This window comes from Hylaeus volcanicus, chromosome 2, assembly GCF_026283585.1.
Source record: "Hylaeus volcanicus isolate JK05 chromosome 2, UHH_iyHylVolc1.0_haploid, whole genome shotgun sequence".
Taxonomy (NCBI): Eukaryota; Metazoa; Arthropoda; class Insecta; order Hymenoptera; family Colletidae; genus Hylaeus; species Hylaeus volcanicus.
In genome coordinates, this window is record NC_071977.1 from 11,544,118 (window position 1) to 11,570,573 (window position 26,456).

A 26,456-nucleotide genomic window follows, 5' to 3' on the forward strand; every position below is an offset into this window, starting at 1 on the left:
CGTTAAAATTTCCTTTTAGTTTGTATATTGTAGTAAACATACTGCTATGAAATTCAATATAACGCAAGAACTTCTTGATCGTCCAATTTTGCCTGTACAGAATAAAATGAATAATGGTTAAATTCTTTATTTGTATATTATAGAAATTTAATATCTGATGCATTCATGTTTCCGAGAATTATTTTAGATTTTATAGATATACGTGAGAAAATAAGTGGGGATGAGAGAAAGAGAAAGTGAGATAGTTGGAGAGAGAAAGACAGTAAAATGCCGGAAAGCGGGGGAAGGAGGAGAAACAAAATGTCTGTGGATCGCAATATGTTTACTAGCAAACGTTTACGTACGAGAGATGCTTGACATCGCTCGAGAAATGATTAATGAAATGATAGAAAAACTGTGGCGTGATGGCCGTATCTTTTAATCGATATCTTATTTTACCGGAAATTGAAAAAAGTGAGTTCAAAGTATCTCAAGAAAACAAACATAAATATACGGATGAGAGTACCACAAGAAATTCGCTTAATGAACAAAAAACCTCCGTGACACCGGCAACAGTTCCTTTATGTGTCTTGGGTGATGTTCAATTGCGTTTCCTGTGTCCAGATGACTTGGAGGAAGTACGGGCACTTTGTCAAGATTGGTTCCCTATTGGTATGATGTTTTCCATAAATTTTAACTTAAATCTTACAAATTATACTATACAAACAATAAGTTAAATTTTTAGTATATTAATCCTTTCTGATTCTATCTTTCTAACGTAAAATTTCACTAGTTTCTTTTCTATTAGTCTATCTCGATACTTCAAATAATTTAATAATATTAATATTGGAGCATCGAATTTTAACAAATGATTACATTAGATTTGTAAGCATATTAAAAATGAGTCATTGGAAAAACCATTTAGTAGATCGTATAGAAATGGTAAATGTTTGTAAAATGAACATTACATTTATTTGCTATTAAATTTTTACATATTGAATGAGTATGCTGAGATCTATAACTTACAGTTATTTCATAAATTAATTAATTATAAAACAGTTAATGTTTCAAATACTTCAAGAAAATGATAATAGTGTATCTAATTTTAAATGTATGTTCCTATAACAGTTCAAATAACAGTTAAGATCATAGTTAAGATAGTGAGTCAGTGTTCAAATAACAGTTAAGATTATAGTTAAGATAGTGAATCTTGTTAAAAACACAATGTCACTGACAACCAGAGATATTAATTGATATACTTTGATAGCTGTGGAAGCATTTTATCTTGGCTTAGTTTATTAAAATAATACTAATATAAAAGGCTGGACCACAAAGGATTAACAAGTTACTTTTATGAATAATGAAAATGCATTTAGAATTAATTTAGATTTTGTTGTACATGTTGTCACCTTTATAAATTACTTACTATAAATGTATTAATTTATTTTGTCATAGATTACCCTTATTCATGGTATGAAGATATAACAAGTTCCTCAAGGTTTTATGCACTTGCAGCTGTATATGGTGGAGTAATAATTGGACTTATTGTCGCAGAGATAAAGCCTTATGCCAAACTGAACACTGAAGATCGTGATATTTTGTGTTCAAGTTTAGGAAAAGATTGTTTAGTAGGTTATATTCTTATCTTAGGGGTTCGTCGTGCATATAGAAGAAATGGAATTGCTTCGTTACTGTTGGAACAATTATTAGCACATGTTACTGCTCCAGAACGGTCTTCCGTAAAAGCAGTCTTCCTACACGTATTGTCTAGCAATTCACCTGCCATTTTGTTTTACCAGAGATGTCATTTTCGATTACATAGTTTTTTACCATACTATTATTCAATTCGTGGAAAATGTAAAGATGGTTTTACTTATGTTCTTTATGTCAATGGGGGACATGCACCATGGGGTATCTGGGATTGGTTGCGCCATATAGCAAGTGCAATGGCTAGTCTTGGACCATGCAGAGTTCCACGGTGGATTTGGAAGCGGCTTCTTTGGGCTACTACTATTCTTTCATATCACAGATGATACATTTTGACAAATACCAATGTTAAACCAAATACTTGTTTTTTTTAATTTTTAAAATGTGCATGTATCTGCTAATTGGATCTTATACCTATTCAAGCAATAAAATTAATAGCTTCATAATTGTTTTCAAAGTTTAATGAGTTAAGTAGTTGTAAAAAATAATTTATCATTTGATTGACAATACTTGAACCAACAAGTATTGATTTATAATTAGTTGGTAATAATATGAGTGAATAGTTCATTATATTTTTTCCTCGAAAATGATAAATCTGAAGCTTTGTGATTCTTTCACCATGGATCATATTATTAAATATAAATGGTTTACATAACAATTAAGATATACAATATAAATGTTAGAAATAAACCATTTAATTGCCAGGGCATTTGATCAGTTCAAAATAATTGTAAATGAAAATTCTTTTGTGTATGAAGTATTATGGTCTTTGTGTGTGTATGATAAAAGGATAAATATTTTGTTGAATCCATATGAAAATCCACAAGAAATAAAGCGTATTGCAAAGTAAAATGAAACACCAGTGATAGACTAAAACTTTTTGAAAAAATTTAGTTTTGAGAATGCCCTTCATTATTCTGGTTTTTTTCTTGAAATGTTTAACCTGTAACCCTGATTGAAGGTGAAGAATGGAATTTTGAAACCTGTAACCATTGCTGTAACTTCTTGCTTCCTTTTTTTTTTTTGAGCCCTTGAATAGCTTTCTCTGCTACTTTGACTGCCATCTTCGATTCCTTTAAGAAGGAATCTCCAAATGTGTCTAGATAACAAGTTGATCACTCTCTAAACCATGCAGTGTTTCATCTTTTTTGTTATGTTCTTCCTAGGGTTTCTTTACTCACTTTGTTTGTGATATGGTTACTATTTCTGTGTTTCCTGAATTCAGTGGAGAACATTTTTCTCCTGGTCTCACCATTTGTATTCTTACCTCATTTGGATTCTGAATGTCTGTAAACAATTATTGATTTTATTTCAGAAATTGTATGATTCTTAACAGACAATAGAATCGTCCTTGAAAGCTTTATCATTGTTTTTCCCCTGATTATTGCATTACTCCAATATCTGTATTTTATTACTTCTACATATATCACTTGATAGAAAGTTCCCCTTGACATTAGGGGTTCATGGTGCTGGAACCACGTCATCCACTACATAGTTTAATATTATCTAAGTTTTATGAATACATCATCACTGTCTTTGACTAGGAAGACTTACTAGTCATAGAGGTATTTGACATGCAAGTACTGAAGTCGATGAGTCCCACTCAGTTTATTCCATTACATGTGCAAGAAAATAGCCATGCTTCAAACACTTTGATGTAGCAATCGTTCTTAATCTTCATTTTTTTTAAATTAATAGGATTTTCTGTTAATTAAACTCTTATGTCATTACATGTAACAGTATCATTATATCTGTGTTTGATCACGTTTAACAATTACTATATCTTATCTTCAGAAAAGTTTGTAAAGTGTTATAGACGATATTATTCTTTAATATGGAGGCAAGGTTGCTATTACTGGTATTCTCTCGTACCCTGGCTATGAACAGTAACGCGAGTAAATTAGAATTTATTACTTAATGTCCTACAATTTAAGTTCAATCTGTTGAAGGATGAGAATAATATATTTTCTCCTATATGTATGTGAAGCTGGGTGGGATTTAATCTCAGCTGTTGTTGAAATAATTCGCTGTTGTGTTATTGGTTTTATTTAATCAGAACACTGCAGTTTGGAAGTGCTATCGTTACATAGTTTATAGTGCCCATAATAGAGAAACTTTAAGTTTTCCTTTTTGCTATAACATATTTAATACCAGTGTTTGTTTTAAATTATTAATTTCAAATTTTTCAGATTAATATAAAATGAAAAATGACTAAGACATAAGTGATTATTTATAATATTTTCTAATTTAAAAATAGCCTTTATTTGTCTTCTCTGTTTCACCATTTATGATCAAATTATACCTTATTTTGATATTACGAATAGCTGCAAAGTATTTAAGAAGAAAAACTTACGTACATTAAACAACTTTTAAATATCTTTGATAATACTGCGTTTTTATGATCATATTTTATAGTAGATAATAAATGTTAAACATCGTGCAAAACTGGATAGTATATGTCACAAGTTTTATATATTATTACTTTATAACATAATTATGTATAAACAAGTTTATTACAAGTAATTTGAAATGTGCAGTGTGTGCGTATTCTTTTATACTGTACAAATTCTATAGTGTATAAATGTAAAAGGTGTTATTTTTGAGTAAGGAACTGAAGGAGATATACATGGAAAAGTTAGACCAAAGCTTTATAAGCTAAAAGGAAACTTAGTTTGAATGAAAGTTACACAGATGTAACAGTATTTTCCATGGTGATAGAACAAATTGAAGTACACTTGCTTCTTGATTAAGGCTGTGCATGTTTCTTTTAATTGAATATAATCTATCATGTTTGTGTTCCGTCTTTATTAATTGTTCAAAACGAATAGCATTATTTATATTTGTATATTCATATAGAGAAAGCTTTTGTATTTATGATATATAGGTATGTGAATGTGAGTCATGAATGTGTGTTCATATTCTTTATATATAATGTATATATATATATGAAATGTATCAGAGTAGTTGTACATATTAATGTATTGACTTTGTTTGTAATAAATTGACATGTTATAATCTTCATGTACTATTCGTTCTTGTTACTATAATATAAGATAAGAATGTATGTAAATTTCATTTATAATATTTTATGACGTCCTAATTAAAGTAGCTATTAGTTTTACATAAGTTTATTATTCAAAACTGCGAGAAATATTATTGGTTTTTTCTGATGGTTTAAATTTTTTTCGTTCAAACCGCCATCTAGCGGTGAATAGACCGAACTAATTTTCGGAGTTTGGTCAGCCCCTTTATCGGGAAAACGCCCAAGTTTGTAGTAAAATAGTTCCGACTGTTGCCGCTAGATGACGCCATCAATAAAAGGATCGATAATTATTAAAAAAAACTGTGCATAAAAAGAATAAATTTGACATATTAAGTAGCGTTATAGATCAAACAATCGTAATAATTAAGCATTTATCAAACATAAAGAATAATTAATTAAAAGATATCCGTGGCACCACCCAACGGGGACAGTGTGAACTATTTCCACTACAAACCTGGGCGTTTTACCACCGATGGCGCCACTATTCAATAATAATATTATGATCGTATGTTATGAACAAAACATATGTATGTAATTAATTACTAATCAGAAATATGTAACAATGGTGCAGTTTAGTATGATTTAAAGTAACACTTAAATAAATTTCTACTTAAAATACTATAGAAAATCGCGTAATATTGAATTCATCTAAATGATTTCATATGTTAATCTATACTAACCTAATTCTATAAGTGAAATAACAATAAATCTCAAATAATTATATCTCTTCGAGTTTATAATTTCATTTAGAAGCTGCAGTTATGAATTTACTACCGAAAACTCACGAAGAATTTAGTCAAGTCGAATATTGGAATACATTTTTCAAGAAGCGTGGAAAAAAGAATTTTGAATGGTATGTATCGTTATATTTCTGGAGTTTTTGTTAGCATAACTTCAATTTGTTATAAATACATAATATTTATATTGTCACTTAGGTATGGAGAGTATCCAGAATTATGTAGTATACTCTTGAAATATATGAAAGTAAAAGATAACATATTAATCGTTGGCTGTGGTAACTCTACAGTCAGTATGTGTTTATATGATGTTGGTTATAGGTGAGATATTTTGTATTTAATTTTATTCCACATTTATAGGTTTAAACTGATTGCAAACATTAATTGTTTTACAGATAAAATAAATGTACATTTATTTCTTGTTGCAGAAATATTACAAATATTGATATATCACATATAGTCATTAAACAAATGCATGACATTAATGCCTCTGTGAGGCCAGATTTAATTTATGAACAAATGGATGCTACACAAATGACATACCTGAATGATACATTCAGTGTTATTTTAGATAAAGGTACTTTGGATGCTCTTATGCCAGATACTAAGGAAGGAACAATATCTACAGTCAACAGATATTTTAAGGTAAACTTATATGTATTGAAAAACCAAAAAACAAAAAACAAAAAATATATATGTCGAATTGAGTAAACTCCTCCTTTTCGAAGTCGGTTAAAAATAGAACTTGACATTGAATTAATGTATAAACCAATTTTTTTTTCATTTTATTTATGTTATGTATTATGTAATACATTTAGAATTATTTATTTCAGGAAATCACGAGAGTTTTGCGCAATGGCGGTAGATACATTTGTATCTCTTTATTACAAGAGCACATTTTAAGAGAACTTATATCTTATTTTCCAAGTGCTGGGTTTATGTTTCGTATAGTACGTTGTCATGAGGCAGAAACGAAAGCACGAATCGAAGAAGGAAGTTTGATCCCGATTTTCGTAGTGATTGCTACAAAATTTACGACTTTATCACAATCGGTAAGTACATTAATACTCAAAGTAACAATTACATTAATTATACAAAACAAATTATTTTCAAGTTATTTATAAATTAATCATATTTAACATATGTACATTTAAAATAAATTAAAAAAATAAAAAAAAATATTCTGTAATATTTTTTTATTCGGGATCGAACCCACAACAAGAAGAAGGCTTACCACATACGCCACAGTTGGTTTTGATATCATTAGATATATTTCTCCTTAATAAAGTAATTATTTCAATGTCGTATATCTTATAAACTATAAATCGTTTGCCCCCACAAAACTATATACTATTAGCTTTAGTTCTTTATTATCTACCACTATGCAAAAGCTAATTAAAAAGTCAACGTGATGTTTGGGGACCTCTTCTTGTAATTATACGAAAACGATGGAGATCCAAGGAAACAAACTTTCTTTGATTTTTAAATATATTATTATATAATAAATCTTAATAAATTATATAATGATTGTTGTTGATTATCACCTATTCTCGTGTATGGGCAAATTAAAAATTGCTGCCTACAGGGCAGCCTGAAGTTATTTATGTATCAACCCAATTATCGACGATTTAAAGTAATAGACTCTGTAGGAATTATTTGTAGCGGAAGTACACGTTTCGAAAAATTGAGCGCGTAATACATTGAATGCACAATACTTCTTTGTAAAGAACAAAAATATTTTTATTTTTTTACTGAAAGTGTATTTTATTTTTTAATTAATCACAACACTTTTTAGTGTTTTCTTGTACGTTTCATAATTGTTATGTCGAAGAGATGAAGTGATTTGTTATTCCCTCAAATGTTTATTTATAATGCAAATTTAATTTATAAACCGTCTTTTTCGAAAGTTCATTGTTTTTAATTACACTAGGTCCTGGAAGTAGTGTTAGTCGATGGTCCCCCAAAACGATTGTCAACAGCAAATGAAGTGATATCTGCTATACTATCGGCGCAACAGTCTGCGTTAATATGTAACAGTTTACAGAAACGTAGCGTGGCCGATGTTGGTGAAATATCATTAGATTTACATCGTCCTGACGATAAATATCCCCGCTACACAGTCTATGTCTTAGATCGGCCTAAAATATATGGCACAAAAACGTATGCAGCATTTATAGTGCCGCAAGGAAAGTAAGTTTCTGTTTATTGTAATTTGTTGAGGAAAGGAAACATGTTTTTCCCGATCCTTCGTATCACATAATCCGTCTCCATCATTTGTATCATTTTAAAGACCTGATCTCATCGTAATTTATTTTGTGGAACATTAATAAACATTAACAAAGAAAATTTAGTTATTCACGAGCTATTTTTACTCAATGTTTAGCAACGATACATTTTTTTCTGATTTGAGAAAATGATTCAGTGAAAATCGTTCACCTATGAATATTAAAATGATTACATATAATTTGTTTATTTATGATATTACGTATCTATGTTATGTCCTTAGAAAAAGAACACTTCGATCATTGAAAATTATTTGCTACATGTTGCATGTGTGGAATACTCGTAACACCGAATTTTTTACATTTTTTCAATGCAACAAAACGCCACATGAAAGCTTAAAGTATCTAACAAATGATTCAATACTCACAATCCGGTTCGTACTTTTTATTTCTCAGAGAAACAGATTGGTTATTTAGCACGAAAGAAGGTAGACAGCAAGTTCTCAAAAGCGCGCAACGCGATAGGCTCGCAATCGTTACGTTGCGTAGGGAGCACAAGTTTGAAAACTGGGATGCTGTGAAAAGCGAACTGGAAGATTGCATTTTGAATTTAGCACCGGAAGGTTTGTCTGGTAAAAGTGATATTCCGTTTTTGTCGTTGGGTTCCGACGTAGGAGTTAGAATTACGTGCTACGAAGGGAAAAGTGACCTTAGCGGTCTCTTCGTTGTCGAGGAGATCGAAAGAGATGGTTACGAGTTTAGGAGACTGGTGTTTTTAAACAATCCGTATGTCATTCAAAGCGAAGCTCGTCTGAAACAAGGTATTCAAATTTTCTACTGTAAATATTTCATTATCCGAATAATGCTTTTAACTCATAAGTAGACACTATGAAATAGGGGTGAATCTACAGTGGGTGTAGAAAGTATTCGTACACCGATCAATTTCCAAAAAAACTATGTAAAATTGTAATTTATTAACTTATTTTTTATAAACAATGACATTTTACATATTCTCGGAAATCTCTAGATTAGATATTTTACAAAATATAGCTATTTATGTAAGTTGCGAAATTAACAAAAAAAAACGATTAATCGATAGAAATGTTGAAGCAATAAATATTCGCACAAATCTTTAATTTTTAACACTTGATTAAAAAAAAAAAGAAATTTAAATTAATTTAGAAGTACATAATACTTCCTTCGTGGGATTTCCTTTTGATTTTATAATTATTGTAACTTTTCTAAACATTAAATTAACTAAATTATTAGTTATTCGAAGTGGGATCTTTTTCCATTCCTCTATTAGAGCCATTTTTAAAAGTACTTTACTGGAAATTTGATGTTTTTTAATTCGTACGGAGCAATAAACTAATGTGTTTACGTTACAAACTCTACTGTAAATGGTTCGTCATAAGAATCGTACAAATACTTATTGCTTCTATACTTTTACCCACTTTTTGCATTTTTTTTGTTAATTTCACAAATTATATTAACTAGTAAATGTTGTTTGGACTATATCCATCTTAGAGACTTCCGAGGATATGTAAAATATCATTGATTATAAAAAAAGACGTTAAGAAGTTACAATTTGACACAAAAGTTTTTTGGGAAATTGACCAGTGTACGAATACATTCTACACCCACTGTATAAGAATACATGCGCACAAATGCAAACATTCATAGAATACCGACAGTAATATACAGTCAGTTCCATAAGTACTCGTACGCTCTATGTACATTGAAAAAATGTTTATAAATTAAATGACGGGTTTCATGTTTCCAAACAAATATTTTTAAATATGTACATATATATATATATATATATCATAATATATAAATATTTAAAGTTTATTTAGCAGTTTCAGTTAGATTGCGCAATAAATAAAAAAAAAACATATTTATTCTTATCCACGTAGTAAAGATAAAAATAAAATTGATTTTATGTTATTAATATTATAAAATGATTTTCTGCAACAATTTTAGCGTACCTTCAAACCTGAATTGTACATGTTGTACCTTTTAGAATTTAATTTAATCAAGTTTCAATTTTTAGTTCTGGATCTGTGAGAATACGAATTTATATAAACATACGCAGACCCCTCATGAGTGATTTTTTTCCAGCTAAATCGAGACGAGGTAAAATGAAGAAAGTTATCGATTCTGGTTTCCTAGCTTGCGATCACCATTTGTACATGAGTATCGGCGTCAGTTCTGTTATAAATACTAAAGAATCTGACGAAATCATGATCGTTGGACTAGGCGGAGGAAGTTTATGCACGTTTCTTTACAACTGTTTTCCTAAAGTATGCACCACTAAATTTTGATTACTGCCAGCATCAAAAATATTATAAAAATATTGTACAAAATTCATGTTTACATTCTTGCAGCTGAAAATTATTGCGGTTGAAATTGACGAAATGATGCTAAAGGTTGCAACTGACTACTTTGGTCTCATTCTTGACAATAGAATGAAGGTTGAAATATCAGATGGAATTCGTTTCATTAAAGATAGTGCAGAGAAAGGACAAAAATATAAAGCTATCCTCTTCGACGTAGACAGTAAAGACACTACCGTCGGAATAAGCTGTCCACCCAAACAATTTCTAGAAATGACTATCATAAGATCAGTTTTGGAATGTTTGACAGACGACGGCGTCTTTATTTTAAATTTAGTCTGTCGGGATGAAAGCATCAAGAAGAAAGTGAAGAGCGATTTGAAATCTGTGTTCAAATGTATGGCGTGTTACTCTATGCAAGATGAAGTGAATGAAATTATTATATGCACCATAAATGAAAACGATTCTACCGAATGGATGAACAAGTTGAAAGCTGCTGCAACGAACTTGAACGAACAAGCGTGTGCGAGAAAACTATTGAGTACCGCGGACATGTTTGATTTATCATCTTTCATGGAAAATCTGTCTGTAGAATTTTAATTATGTAATAAATTAAATATTATTGTATGCTGTTTTGACAGGTGTATTTTATTATTCAAAAACAAAATCTTAATGCTCCTTTTGATAAAATTCTTCATATAACGATGGCTGAATCACGTTGACTGGCAGGCTAATATTCTTAAAAATTTCTGTGTTTAAATTTTGTTGACAGCCTATTGGAAGCTACATAATTACATATTAATCGTGATATTTATTTTTGCAACTTTATCGAAGTTCAAGGATTCCATTCAAATTTATTTTCTTTGACGCTTAACATTCAGAATTAATTTTATTAGTTTTTCTGTGAAAAGTACTGACAACCATCTACGGGTGATCAACGTGACAATGAAAGTCAGGATTGAAAATCAATGCCCCGTTTTATTACAGACTCCCGTTTCGGTGCGTCTTTTTCGAAGAATCCGATTACTTTTCCAATTGTAGCTGGTATCTTCCCGCGAAATTCGTGGCTTTGAGAGTCTTGACCATACCTGGATTATACTTGAGCTTATTTCATGCCATAACCGAGGTTTATGCGCCACCGTTACCCTTCCGAGTTCCCGTATTCGTGGTACTTAGTAGCTGATTGCGCTTCGTAACAGTGACGATGCCTTTTACTATTCGTTCATTTTTCTCTCCATGTCTTGAACCACTCACTTCCAGGAATACCTAAAGGTTTGGTTTCGTACAATATTCCAACTTACAAATCTCTGGAATAACGTTTGCATGCAGCATACGCATTTTAATTTAATTTTAATTTTAATTTTAATTCAATATTTAAGAAATATATTTTTATTGTATTAAAATTTAATAATATATCAATTTCCCAAAAAACTTTTCTGTAAAATTGTAGTTTCTTAACTTCTTTTTTATATAATCAATGATATTTTACATATTCTCGGAAGTCTCTAAGATAGATATGGTCCAAATAACATTTACTAGTTAATATAATTTGTGAAATTAACAAAAAAAGTGCGAAAAGTAGGTAAAAGTATAGAAGCAATAAGTATTTGTACGATTCTTATGACGAACCATTTACAGTAGAGTTGGTAACGTAAAGACATTAGTCTATTGTTTCGTACGAATTAAAATTAAAATTTTAAAAAAGGTTGTAATAGAGGAATTGAAAAAGACCCCACTTTGAATAACTAATAATTTAGTTAATTTAATGCTTACAAGAGTTATAATGATTATAAAATCAAAAGGAAATCCCACGAAGGAAGTATTATATACTTGTAAATTAATGTAAATTTTTCTTTTTTTAAATCAAGTTTTAAAAATTGAACAGTTGAACACTTCTATCGATTAATTGTTTTTTTCTTGTTAATTTCGCACTTTACATAAATAGCTATTTTTTTTTTTGTAATCTATCTATTCTAAAGATTTCCGAGAATATATAAAATGTCATTGTTTATAAAATATAAGTTAATAAATTACAATTTTACATAGTTTTTTTGGAAATTGATCGGTGTACGAATACTTTCTACACCCACTGTATCATTAATACATTTCTAATAGTATTGTATATTTATTATATAAATTAGTTAATATATTTCTCAAATATTAAATTAAAATTCAAAAATATATTGGACAAAGGAATCAATTGTTTGACACCAAAAGAAAATAACTCCTCTCTGAATAATTGAATTTAAAACAAAGAAACAACAAGTACAACAATTTTGAGCGATTATTATATACTTACCTGTTAGCGATTAAACTTCCTCTTGTTTCACCTAAACAATTGCAACCAGACCATAAGCTCTCGAATTATGAGAGCTACATCGTTCCAGAGCAACCGCAATAAACAGTCTTAGTTGTGTTGGTTTTTTCTTTTTGTCAGTTAAGTGCCTCTCAGGGAAAGTCCGGGCGAGTGTACAGTTAATTAATAAATGATCGTTCTAAGATGAATGCTCAACGCTGCCAACATGATTTCTCGTTAAGTTAAAGCTTGAAATCGGTGTGTCATTCGTTACATTAACGTCTCATTACCCGGTGAAAGTTCGTCGCTACACATTTTTTTCGCAGTCTTCGAAGGCACAGCCCACCTGCTGTTTTTACTTCACAGCGAGCTGAAATTATTCTAAAACTTGCGCTTCCTTGTTGACGCTCTATCTTGAATACATACATTCCAAGAATGCTCAGTTAGTCTAAACGAAAGATAAATAAATTTATATGAATGGTATTATTTTAAATTGAAATATATTACTTTACTCTAAGACATGGTTCATAGAAAATTATATCTTACGTACAAACATTATTTTATACATGTATATATATATGTACTGTACTTCCATTTAGCATAATATTAAATTCATTTTTGTAATAAGAATAAGTTCGTATAAATAAATTATGTTTGTATGATATTATTCTAAATGAATATATTTTAGTTTATTTTACCTGAAATGTAGTTCACAGAAAATGATATTCTGATAATGCATATCAATTTGATGCAATGTCAGATGTATGAACAAAAATTTACACAAAGATTGAACCTTCGTGTGTTACATTGAAATATATTGTGTACGTGATAACATTTCATTTTCCATTGCCTATGATTTAAATAAAGTAAAGTAAACTCCACTATTTAGATATATTTAGTATTGTTATATTTTTAAACTTACATGTTTATATTTTCCATTCAATACTATTTGGTACTATGTGAAACTGAAATATATGCCATATATACTTCTACAAATTCGATTAAATGTCTTATCTTTATTTGGAAATAATTACGTATATTGTTTCAATCGAATAGGCAACATTTATTGTTAAAAAATGTCAAGAGGAAAATGTTCCCGCGGAAAAGGCGCTATTTACGTGGGGCTGCGGTAGTTTTCGAAGAAAAACAAACAGGGGTGCGGTATCAATGCTATTAGCACGACAAAAACCCTGGCCTCTTCGCTTCCACCTATTAAGGTATGCATTGTGTGGATTTCTGTACAATTCATTAGTAGATCATTGTCCGAATTTATACGCAAGGGTTTCGAGACGCATCCTCCCGGAGTCCCGTATCCTAAAATCGACGTCAAACTGGAGAAGTTCTCTTTCATGGTAATCGTGGCTCTTTGAAAATTGAAATTCAGTCGATTAAAGAGATCGTCGCGTTGTTCGGTATCGAATGTGTCGTTAATGGTCGTTTTGTCAGTTTTTGGGTTCCAGAACGACCGATTCAATCAGAATAATTTGCATGGAAGATTTCGTCTACCTCCATTCTTCGTCGAAGGTGTCTATTGTGAGGATGCTTGTAAATGTGGCTGAAGGCAGGCATAATCGTTCGACTTTCCATAGTAGTGACCAAGAAGTAGAGGGTGTCCCACCTGACTCTTGCATCTAAAGGGGATGCTTGCATTTTAATTTGCTTACAGTGTAGGGAGCCAAGTCGAGAACAACCTTAAACCTTTTTGTGTTTCTGTCGTCGATATAATTGGCATATTTTAGGACATGCAACCCGGAATATGCTTTGTATACTGTTTAATAAAAGCTCCCGTACTTCCATGAATTCTTTTAATTTAGAAGAATCTATTTGTAGAATATTTATGAGTATTCCAAAGATTCTAAAAATAAAATCTTTTGTTGAATTGCTTAAACTAGAACAACCCCTTAAAGATACTGAATGGTACATGTTTCAAGTATCGAATTACCAGTTGGAAGTATTGCACTCGACGACGGCTTTGTTTAAATTATTTACGTTCTGATATCCATCCCAGTGAAAAATACCTCCTGAGGGATCGTCTACCATGAAGAACGCCACGTTTTTCTACACTAATGGAGCTGGACACGAGTTTTATACTCTTGGGAGCAGAATTAATCGCTTATACGAGCGATTTGTGCATCGATAAAGGAAAAATATGTTTTTGTTTCCATGCCAATGTTGCGAGTAGTGAAATACATAAAATTCTAGCATAGGCGTTATTAATAATAATCTATTATTATTAATATAATAATTAATAATTAATAATAATATTGATTATTAATAATAATCTATTATTATTATTGTAAAATGTTTTTACTTGTTATTTCTTATTTTTACTTTAAGATTTTTCTCTAAATGTACTGATAACAAACTTACAGTTGTCACACATTTGCTTGGTTCACCCTGTATAAATGCAGTCAAAGTGTCCTTTTTCTATATATTTACAAATCAATTTATGTAATCATGACCAATGTAACAATAAATACACAATCAATTTATCAATATTTTGTGTAGAATTAATTACTAACAACAGCGATGTATCACGCGTTTCAAACAATATCAAAAGAGTGCAAATAAACACTGTGTACAAGTGCAGTAATAACTGCTTGTAGGATGTAAATTCGAAATGGAAAATAATATAGTTTCACTAAACCACACGTTTAAACGTTTCATTTTATTTTTGACGCGTATTCAGTAACATTTAGAAGAAACATGACTTCATTTTACAACAACACAAGGGAAGCTAGAGTAATCGATATATAATTACGTGGCTAAGAAGAAGAGAGAAAAGTACAACATGTAGGTAATTAATGAAGCGAAGAAGGAAAAATAGAATTTAAGATTAGATACTGGTGAAATAAAACCTACTTATTACCTCCTTGTTGGAAAAATAAAGAAATGACAGTTTTCTTTGTTGCTGTCGATGTTACGTAATGTCCGACATAAATAATCTCACGATTAGAATATGCACTGAAATAGAATACATATATCAAGTGCTTCTGCTTGAAATAATAAACAGTGAGAGTATTAAGACACAAGTACATTTTAAGTAATTTATTTTGAAGTTAATCAGACTGGTTTTTGAGAATCGTGAAATTTTCCAATATTCTTGGGAAAAAATGAGAAAGGATGAGATTTAGGTTGCATGCAGTATAGTTATTTATTAAAGTACTCGATGCGTGGCATTTAAGTAAACGAGTACGAACGATAAACTAAGATTCTGTTGTTCCTGCAAGAGGAACCAATTACCATAGGGTAATTCGTGACGTTACGTCTGCTCGTAAAATTTGCAAACCGTATCGGATTTTTTACATCCTATTAGGTCTTTCCGCTCTTTTCGAATGTGTTGCACGAGTTCAAGCAACCGTCGATCCAACGATGCATACAGCACACGAATTCGTCCTTAGAGTTCGATGAAAAAAATTCTATAAAAATATATACATAGTTCCCAAAGAAAAATTTTTGTAAATTCTATCTATTTCACGATGGATGACAAAATCTAGTCATTCAGTGGTAGAGTTACTTATTATTAAAGAGATTTAATGTGGATATAAGATGATGCTTCGTCGAGCAGGTGTTCAGACACTAAAATTTCAAGTATTCGTAAAGTGGAGTTAATTGCATAAAAAAAAATTGTGAAAAAGCAACTGAACTCAAAGAACTAAGCTGATCTGAAGGAAGCAACTGATCTGGCGTGATGATAAATACGGAGTAATCGAACGTGAAAATGACGAATAAAATGACGAGAATAAAAAGGCTTGAGATGACGAATGTAGAATAGCAGGGAATGAAAACGCTATTATGATCCATGATATATTAGCGATGGTTGAAAAATGCTATTGATCACACTTGGGAATAAAGCGCGTAACGACTTCGAGTAAAGAGTTGTACTATCTTTTAAGAACGCTTCACTTTTGTATTTTAAGTACGACGGTTCTGTTGTCATTCAAATAAATGACTCGTCTCTGGCGGTAATTATGCGAAACGCGTCTGATTCAGTTAACAGATATACCACGCAATAAAAACGACTTAGTGGTAAAATTACGTACAAACAGACGATTAAAATGAAAACTTTACGCCACCGTGGCGGGTTCCCGTGGTGACCCTTATAAAAACATTTATCTGCAATCCCTCGGGGGAGTTCTCTTCCTAAGAACTGTTTTAATCATGTACCTTGTGCGTCGCAAGAAATGCCCAGAGTGAATTGTTCCCAAGGGACGGATAAATAAAAAATAAGCGGAGTTCTTCCATCGCGCTATTTCCTTGCGACTAATCGTCCCCTACATTCGTAGCGGTTTCCAGAAACGATTGAATTGCGATAAACACTGACGATACCGATCGCGGAACGAAACGATACCGCAATCGTTTTATCAATCCTTTGGCTGCTCTGAAAAATTCAGGCGTTACTTTTGCTATTGTTGCTGTTGTATTCTTAGAAAATATGTTAATAGTTTTAAAAAAATTTAATTGATTTCAGATCATTTGTAAGGAACGGCTGATATCTGAAAGATGTCTGTTTAAAATGAATTGTAAAAATTACCCTTTGCACTCCTATGTCGAGTGTGACTCGACATCAATTTTTATTTCAGGAGGTCCTTTGTCGAGTCCCACTCGACAGTCTTTCATGTCCAAATCAATTGGGAAGGAAATTGTTTCAAGAGGTATCATATACTTGATAATTACAAAATACAACAAAAGTGAGAATAAAACTGGTATTTAAGGGGGGAGTCTGGTCCAGCTAATGTATTTTTCTAATGCATATAACTTCCAGATATGATTAATTTCTGTTATTGAAACTTTTTTACATATAAAGGGACGTTCAAAGAAGAAAACTTGACAGTGTAGATTTAATTTGAATGTATACATATGTATATAGATATAGTAGTCGCAAGGAAAGGATTCAGTCAAAACGGTGGGACGCATAGCTCATCGAATTTTTATCCGATTCTCTTGATTCAACGCTTAAATTGAAGGTAATTAAGTTTATATGCTAATGAACCTTGACTCTTAATGAATTATTATTATAGCATAAAGTTATTGCAAAATAACGGCCGACATGTATCGTTCATTTTCATGTTTTTTGCCGCCATTTTTGCAATTAACAATTTTTTTTTGCAAATTGAGGTTCATACACATTTTACGTACCTACTAAAGAAAAAAATTTTCTGATTTTATCTATCAGATGTTTTCACAGGGCTCCACGTATCCCACCGTTTTGACCGAATCGTTTCCTTGCGACTACTATATCTATATATATATATATATATATATATACATTCAAATTAAATTTACACTGTCAAATTTTCTTCTTTGAACGTCCATTTATATGCAAAAAAAAGTTTCAATAACAAAAATTAATCATATCTGGAAATTATATGCATTAGAAAAATACATTAGCTAGACCAGACTCCCCACTTAAGTGAATTTGTTTATTCCTTTATTCATTTAAATTGTCTTACTTTTTAGTTAAAATAAACTTCAAATAAAACACTTAAAAGCGTTTGGAGCTGCTGGTAACGAAATTGAAATATAATTCGGAGTGCAACGCTTGATATTTGTTCTCCTGATGTGGTTTCCTCCCTTATCCAAAATTGCTTTTGAAATTGGTCTGCGTCGAATGGAACGTTGGCGCGATATGTTCTAGGAATCCCTAATTTCCGCGAAACGAGCAACAGACAGTTTGAGAAAGCCGAAGTGAAAAAATAATTGAACTCCTTGCACCTATTAGGAAGACGGTGGCATTAAAATTCTGCGTGCAATAGCAGCGACGAGAAATCGGTACCTTCGGCGTGGAAAGAGCCGCGGCGAACAGTTTCTGGAAACAGTTTTTACAGCAACGCCGATAACGAACATTTCGGTGCAGACTGACGCCGCTCTGGTTTCCACGTCTCTGACTTTATTACCTATAATTATAGATGCAGTAAATCCTCGTTGTAACGCAGTCATTTGGAAACACGGCTTTTCCTTCGCGTTGTTAATCTCGCCTTCCTTCTTGCTTGGTTCGTCGTGCTTTCACGCTTCTGTGCGTTTACGCGCCCCTTATAGTAGTGCGGGTTCCCAAAATACTGGCGAAAATCAGAACAAAAATCATACGTGTAGAATACTATTCCTATTCTATATTAAAAATGTTTTGGACTAACAAATTTCGTAACTAAATTGTCTGTACAATAAAGGAACAGGAAATCAATTATAAAGGAAATTGGAAGGAATTGCAACCCCTTTTCATTTCTTCTGGGGTTGAATTTTTTAAAATGCCGAAATAGGTGTTTGATTAATTATATCGAAGAGCATTAAGACCAAGTTTCAAGCAAACCAGACCACAAATAAGGTGTTCCTCATACAAACGTTGCAACCCCTTTTTACCCCCGTAGGGGTTGAATTTCGAAATATCCTTGTATACATCATAAAGGAAACTTCAGTGCAAAATTTCAGCTTTCTAGGTTTCTGTATTAGGCACTCTGTTTACTACAAAGCTCTACTCTAACACAAATTTTAAGATGTAAGTAACGTGGATACATTTCGGCGTTGTTTCAGGTATATATACTTAACATTGTAAAGTGACCATAATTTGTAAAATTATATTGTTTAGAGGTTGTTTGACATGACTAATAAATACATATTATTCGAGGATGTATCTATTGACACCCACAAGAACAAAAAATGGAAAACAAACTCTGACTAAAAATACCACTGTTGAAATAAATAAAAAGGTCTTTGGTTAGGAATTTCGGATTATTTGGATTCCAATTGCTTTGGAAATTGAGTGATATATAACATGAAATTAATAATAATCTCCGATGGACAGCATTACTATGCATAAGTTTAAGGGTTTAGTCTGCGCGTTCCAGAGATCGGACAATCATATGGTGTGAATGCCAAGACTGTCAATTTCCAGTTAATAAATATGTTCCACGATTGCCAAAAAGAAAAAAAAAAGGAAAAATCACATACCAAGCGATTAAGATGGTTAATTGGGTTACTGTTTGCTGTAGCAAGATACATAGTAACATGTTCGGATGATAATCAAGGAATCTTCGTCGGCTAAAATAAAGAAATACGATGATATCTCGGGTAATTTATCTTTTTTTTCTATCGGGCTTTCATCGCTTACCCTTCAAAGGAGGCGTTCTCTTTTGGTAATTTGTCCCTAAGGCGAATGATGATCGACGGTAATCTATTACACCACCGAGCCTGTTCCGTTCTTCTCTTTTTCTGTACCCTTTTTCCCACCTGCCTTGCTCGAAGGCTTTGTCAGCCAAAAATTGCAAGGGAACGTTTCAATTTAAAGTTTTAGCATTCCCCACTTCTCGTCCCGGAAAGATTTAATTATACAGTATTAATGTAATCGTTAGCTTTGTATCAAGTCGTATATTAGAAATTATTCTGTGCCTTATTAAAATGAACTTACCACTTACAGTGGCTGTAGAAAGTATTCGTACACCGATCAATTTCCAGAAAAACTATGTAAAATTGTAATTTTTTAACTTATTTTTTATAAACAATGACATTCTACATATTCTCGGAAATCTCTAGAATAGATAGAGTACAAAAAAAAATAGCTATTTATGTAAGTTACGAAATTAACAACAAAAAAAAACAATTAATCGATAGAAATATTGAAGCAAGAAGTATTCGCACAACTGTTCAATTTTTAAAACTTGATTAAAAAAAAGAAAAATTTACATTAATTTACAAGTATATAATACTTCCATCGTGGGATTTCCTCTTGATTTTATAACTATTGCGACTCTTTTAAGCGTTAAATTAACTAAATTGTTAGTTATTCGAAGTGAGATCTTTTTCAATTCCTCTTTTCAGATCTTTTCTAATTCGTACGGAGCAATAAACTAATGTGTTTACGTTACAAACTCTACTGTAAATAGTTCGTCATAAGAATCGTACAAATACTTATTGCTTCTATACTTTTACTCACTTTTCGCATTTTTTTGTTAATTTCACAAATTATATTAACTAGTAAATGTTGTTTGGACGATATCTACCTTAGAGACTTCCGAGAATATGTAAAATATCATTGATTATAAAAAAAAGAAGTTAAGAGACTACAATTTTACAGAAAAGTTTTTTTGGAAATTGATCGGTGTACGAATACATTCTACACCCTTCAAATATTCTACCGCGTGGTCGCGAGCATTTCTTTCAATTTTATTGACACGAATCATAATTCTAAAATACCCTGCGTAAGAATGTTAACATGTATTCGTGGCGATTGGGAGCGATAAGAAGGTAGGGCTCTGAAAACAGAAATTTTATGCAATAACGATGTCGATTGTGATTCCACCGTGATCGTGCGCATAGCGTGACGCGTGTTGCCCATGGAGAACGCTATTGTTTACCGACTCGTTATTTATATAGCGCAGGCATTGGTAATAACCGCACCGTGTCGCATGAAGCCGCGCAAACCGATAACCGGTGTGACAAAGATAAGCGAAACGCCACCAAACCCACACTCTGTATGATTACTCGTTTCACGTGACCAGCTGAGAGAATGAAAGAAGAATTATTAATGCTAGCTTTCTGGCAACTCTAGGAAATATACGGTTACGATGTTTTCTTTGAAAAATTGTTGGAAATGTCAATTTTAACTCGGCTATTCTAAATGAAAATCGTCAGTTTCGAGCGAACCGAAGACAGTTGATTTTTAAATACACTAAGTAAGCGACAATTGAATGAACGTGTTATTTCTCATCCGTTTTTTATTGTACTCATTGAAAAAGTGACTTCTTTTTCTCTTTAGGAAGAAGCCAGGAGAATGGGTTAATTATTATAGAAAATAATACGCACAGGTTATATAAGAAAAACAATTTATTCAATCGATACCGTCTTTATACCAATTGTAAACATATTTTTTGGTTTACCGATTAACACAAATTTGTCATTTACATTCGCACTCGCGTTCGTTTCGTCGACAGTCGCCTTGTATCTCACGCATGCTTTAAGTTAATTCTACTTATCTATGCGTCGGACTCCACTTATCTGTTACATTTTATTCATACTTAACCCTTAGAGTATCATTTACGAAAGTCACGTCGAATACATAAGAAATCTAGTGGATTACAAATAAAGGTAAAAACGTTGCCTCGTGAACGCGTGAACATTCACGCGTTTCCGTTTTCATCGTGGCGACGCGTTCGCGCAAACCTGTGAAACATTTTTCATACAAATAAACCTTTATAACAAAAACTATGATAAATTTATTCGTAATAATTTCGCAATTGTATTCGAATCACTCGTTTATCACTTTGAAAACGCCATCCATCCAGTCATTGAACAAATATTAAATATCATTTCTACGCAATTTAATTTTTCTTTCAAATTCTATTATTTCTTTCGCGATATTTCCTATCTCTATCGAGTCCATTTATCGTAGGTTCGCGTGACTTGATGTACAATATATCCAATTTTTCTTTCACTTTAATCCTTTGCACTCCAAGTAGTTGGGCTATGCACTAGTAATCAACTCAACAAGTTTTAACTCAACACGAATAAATCTTCGCAATTTTTCCAAACTTTAAATTTGTATGAACCAAACATAAACATATTAGGTGGACTGAAAAGTAATGTCGTTTTTGCCATCTTAAATACTTGTTTATCATTTATCAGCTCATTGATTTTTCTGCCATTGAAAATTTGCACACTAGGTGACAAAAGGCTGCTAAGAATGAGGGCGATTATATAATGAATTGAAGATAGACATTTATTGGAAAGTTTGAATATAATGTAAAAGAAACGACATTACTTTTCGGTCTACCTAATACATAATATTATATTTATTGCATTGCTTATAGTGGAACCGTTCCAAGCGTCTGGACAGTACAGCTGGTCTTAGGAGTGCAAAGGATCAACTGCAACCAAACATTCACGAAGGCGTTGAAAGCAGAAATCGCGTAACGGTTTAACAATTGTGTCGATGGCTTATCGTCTACGTTTCTTTTTCTATGTCGACTGTCAGAAAAGTATCGAATATTCATACGCAATGGTGTATCATGGCCACACAAACGATCTCGAAATCCGCGTTCTTAATTAAATGACTTAAGTCTAACCGTATAATACAATCTACACACGAAGGACCAAAGTCTTTGGTGAATTACGGGTTCTCGATTTACTGAACCGACCGATGATATTTCAAACAATTTGAATTTTGCTCATCATTTTTCTCCACGAAAACCCGAACAGTACCGATCGACAAGGTCCAACTTATTCTATCTTTGGTCCTCTAGCCGCTATGATTCCTCGCCAGACATCGAATTTTTACAAAAATTTTCCAGCCCTCTTCATTCTTCCGTTTCCTGTTCTCGTTTAACGGGAACATTGCTTAATAACACGTTGACTAGTCACGTGACAGGACTTTTCATCAAAGAATTTGAAAAAATAATAAATTATAGATTACACAGTTTCCAATTAGTATAAAAATAAAATTCAAGCCTCGTAGGAATTTTTAATAATATGGTAGCCAACGTGTTAAAACACTTCTATTTTTAATATTTTTAATATTTTTCGCAGTTTTTTCAAGGTTGATCAAATTTGTGAGATGACATGCGTTGACGATTTATTAACGTTTTTAAAATTCATTTTATCGGGCCTCGAGCTTTGTTTCACGATTGATTCCATGCTCGAGGGCTCGATGTACAAGATAAATTACGTTAACAAATTAAATTTCCGTTCCTGCGTGGTCCCTTCTGTCGATTGAAGTGATAGCACTAAAACCTTGCGACTATAGTGTGTTCGGTCCAGTAGAGAAGTGATTTCGATGCATTCTAGTTCCATGGAATGGCACAAGGATTGATTTAATCATCGAAACAGAAAATTCAATTGCAAACACGAACTTTTTGAATCAAGTCATTCGATTGTTTGAAACTACGTCGTAACACGAGACTAGGGTTCAAAGGAATCGATATTTTACGTTCGATGTCTACTGCTATTGTGCGCCAATAATCGAAATAATAAATTATTGTCAACGATCCCACTTGTTGCCACTCTTTCCTATGGTAGAAACAACTGTATTTGATTAATCCTTGGCGATCAAAGTTTTTAACGAGGTCAGACATTTTTTAAAATTATCCGACATTTATTCGATAAAATTTAGAAGCATAATTTGCGAGTGTTGTTTCATTAGTTATAATGCGAATACGTTATAAGTAGACTGTGGATCTTTATGTATTTATAGGAAATTTGAATGTGCATGAAGCTACAAAATGCAAACAATATGCAAGAATATAAAAAAGATTGAAAGTAAAGTTCATATTCGCAGATACGCAGTCTAGTTATAAGGTAATTAAATTTTAATTAATTGAATTACTTGAATTATCATACATCATCTTTTGCTTGTACCTTGAAGGAGTACTTGGATCGCCAAAGATTTAAACGACAATTTATTATATTGTTTCACGTTACTGTTCAAACAATTAATAAATCGCTTCTAAAAGTAAGTGGACGTAAATCCAAGTATTTTAAAACCCTGCACGTGCAATTGGTAACGCTGACTCGTATGTACGGAATTATAAGCGCACACATTCGTACACGCAAGCATACACACACGCACACATTTACATACACGCATGGACGTAAAAATGTAGGTGTAAATGCACAGGCGCAGAACATTATGTTCCTTTTTATTTAAAAGAGAAAATTATGTTTGACAAAGGAAGAATTAGTTCAAATTAAATTATAGCAAAGATTTCTCTAGATAAATACCTTTTGTTGCAAATTATTTGGAAGATTTGAAATACAAATATAACCAAATAGGTACAATTTTTATTTTCAGATAACTGTATTGAAAATAACGGTTCGAAATAAATTGCTTCTATTTTCATGTCAATTAAAATTCGTCCAAGTTCTTGTGTAATTAATATTACACACTGCACTCGGTATTGCAAACCAAAGAAATAATTTTGAACGTCTTAATCGCTAGGTTGACCAATTATATTTTATCTCATTCACACGTATGCTTGCACACATCACGTGTCACGCGTGTACATGTACATACATCTTTGCATCTACAATTAACGTGTGTATATATATATATATATTTTGTAATATATCTATGTATAGTATGTATTTATATATATACATGTACGTACGTACCGAAAGTACAGCAATAATGGACGGCTGAAGATTCCCTACCTAAAACGGCTAATCTTGTTCATTCGCCGATGACTACAGCTTTAGCTCGAAGAATATGCAAAAGCGTGACCCCCCTACGGCGTTTTTACATTGTTGAAGAATTGAGAGGTATGTAAGGACCGGTTACCAGCAGAGCCAGGTACTTGGGACAGGTGTGCTTTATGCTATACCTATCGAGCACACACTCAAAATTCTTGGTTAATCCTCTGACTGCGGAAAAATTTTTCATTGAAATTGTAAGAGGCGCAGAAATGTGAATTTAACACGTTGAACGCCACGTCACCCATATATGAGCGACAGAGCTTTCCACCGAGGAAATTCAGCAATTAATTTTAAGGACTGAGTGTTAACGAAAACGAATCTAGATAGAATTGGTAAATTTGTACAGGGATATAAAAATTGGTAATACGACAAATGATAGATTCTATAATTCCCAATAGTCTCGAAGCAAAATTTTAGTATTGTACACATTTCCATGTGAATCAGTGTGGCAATCAACGTGTTAAAAGAAATATCACCTTATAGAGAATGATAAACGAACGATATTTACAGTTTATTCACACGATGTTTAGTTTCAGAGATAAAAATTCAAAATTTTGAAGACCTTTTTCCTGAAATTCAATTTTTCCAACGAACTTCGAACTTTTCAATTTTTATTTTCGAAACTAAGCGTCCTGTGAACAAACTGTAAATATAAAAAAGTTTCGTCTCCTCATCTCCTATGAGCTAATATCCTTTTTTAAATCGATTTAAAGAATATAAACGCCATCCGCAGTCAAACGGTTAAGAAGCTTTCCGGAACAGAAGACTTTTCTCTTCTACAGCATCGAATCCTTATCGATACTCGAAGCTGCGTATAAATTTTGCAAACGTTGACAAGGGAAACTATCTTGAATTATCTTTTATTTCTTCGCGGGTTTCCATCTATCATTCCTGAGAGAGCACAGGGAAACGATAGCGATGGAATTGCACGCGAAAAGTCGAAGATAGGTTTGCCGTGAAGTTCAATCGAAGACGAAGAGATGGATGGTGAACATCGAAAGATCTCAACTGTTACCAGGAATGGGTATCATGTGATAAGCCGAGGGTGGCTGGATCGGAGGTGAGCGTCGAACGTTGCTGGATTGAGAGGGTAGTTGAAGGGAGCGATAATCGAGCGCCGGCGCTGCTGGGTGCTGTCCTTCTCGATGCCTCCTCAGGTCCACCTTCCTCTGGAATGCCTTGTCGCACAGTCCGCATTGGAATGGCTTGTAACCAGTGTGCTTTCGCATGTGAGTGATCAGATTGCTGCTCTGAGAGAACGCCTTGCCGCACACCACGCATTTGTGCGGTTTCTCGCCTGGAACAGAAATGAACAAATTTGAATTCGAAGGATTGCTAAAACATCTCGATTTTCTTTTACATACTCCTAAAGTTAAGTATGTTCAGAATGTAGTTATAAAATGTTTGACCGGAATTCGAGATATTAACGGAGTTACAGGACTTGAAAATCAGTTTTGGCGCCATTCTTTTAAACCCTAGAGTATTCCTGCTTTATTTTACACGCCTACAAACAATGGTTTATGAATCGAACAATTTTTACGTTTTACAGTTATAAAAATTCATGTGTATTATGGATGACCCAATGAAACAAACGTGATAAATTGGAACTCTTTGTGCCCAATACTTTGGTAGAAAATAAATCGCAAATGTTAGTCATTTTCTGACTCAACAAAGCAGATTGACAGGTCAGAATGCAGAAGGAGGAGGAGGTTGTCTCAATTCGGAAAGCACAGCCATTATCTTCTCGGTTATTTCTGGGGATTGCTAAGGAACGTCGTTTAAGGTTCCTCGTAATTGTTTGAATCACCATCGGCGAATCAATTATCAAACGACGAAGCGATTGGCGGACATGCGGGTTGGAAATTCGATTAACGAGCGTGGAAAGCGTCAGAACGCGACTTGGAATAATGAGTCAAGGTGAATCGATCGCACCTGAATCAACCCATAAATCGTGACAAG

At 32.5% G+C, this 26,456-nt stretch overlaps 3 protein-coding genes across 3 annotated transcripts in view; 2 read left to right on the top strand and 1 right to left on the bottom strand.

The window, feature by feature from the left end:
• The first annotated feature begins 260 nt into the window (after positions 1-260).
• Positions 261-4,707, top strand: LOC128884877 (N-alpha-acetyltransferase 60). The gene is made up of 2 exons (XM_054138543.1): positions 261-651; positions 1,435-4,707. The coding sequence occupies exons 1-2, from the start codon at positions 405-407 to the stop codon at positions 2,010-2,012; spliced, it is 825 nt and encodes a 274-aa protein (XP_053994518.1). The 5' UTR covers positions 261-404; the 3' UTR covers positions 2,013-4,707.
• A 479-nt stretch (positions 4,708-5,186) lies between these two features.
• Positions 5,187-10,659, top strand: LOC128884778 (eEF1A lysine and N-terminal methyltransferase homolog). Its single transcript, XM_054138404.1, has 8 exons — positions 5,187-5,582; positions 5,665-5,787; positions 5,895-6,111; positions 6,300-6,518; positions 7,397-7,656; positions 8,145-8,509; positions 9,810-9,991; positions 10,076-10,659. Exons 1-8 carry the CDS (start codon positions 5,491-5,493, stop codon positions 10,622-10,624), a joined length of 2,007 nt encoding a protein of 668 aa, XP_053994379.1. The 5' UTR covers positions 5,187-5,490; the 3' UTR covers positions 10,625-10,659.
• A 10,466-nt stretch (positions 10,660-21,125) lies between these two features.
• LOC128872248 (zinc finger protein Gfi-1b-like) overlaps positions 21,126-26,456 on the bottom strand; it is a 37,566-nt gene continuing 32,235 nt past the window's right edge. Inside the window, exon 6 of the mRNA XM_054114729.1 lies at positions 21,126-25,794. Within this exon, the coding sequence (XP_053970704.1) occupies positions 25,502-25,794 (293 nt within the window). The 3' untranslated portion in view covers positions 21,126-25,501. The remainder of the gene's footprint in view (positions 25,795-26,456) is intronic.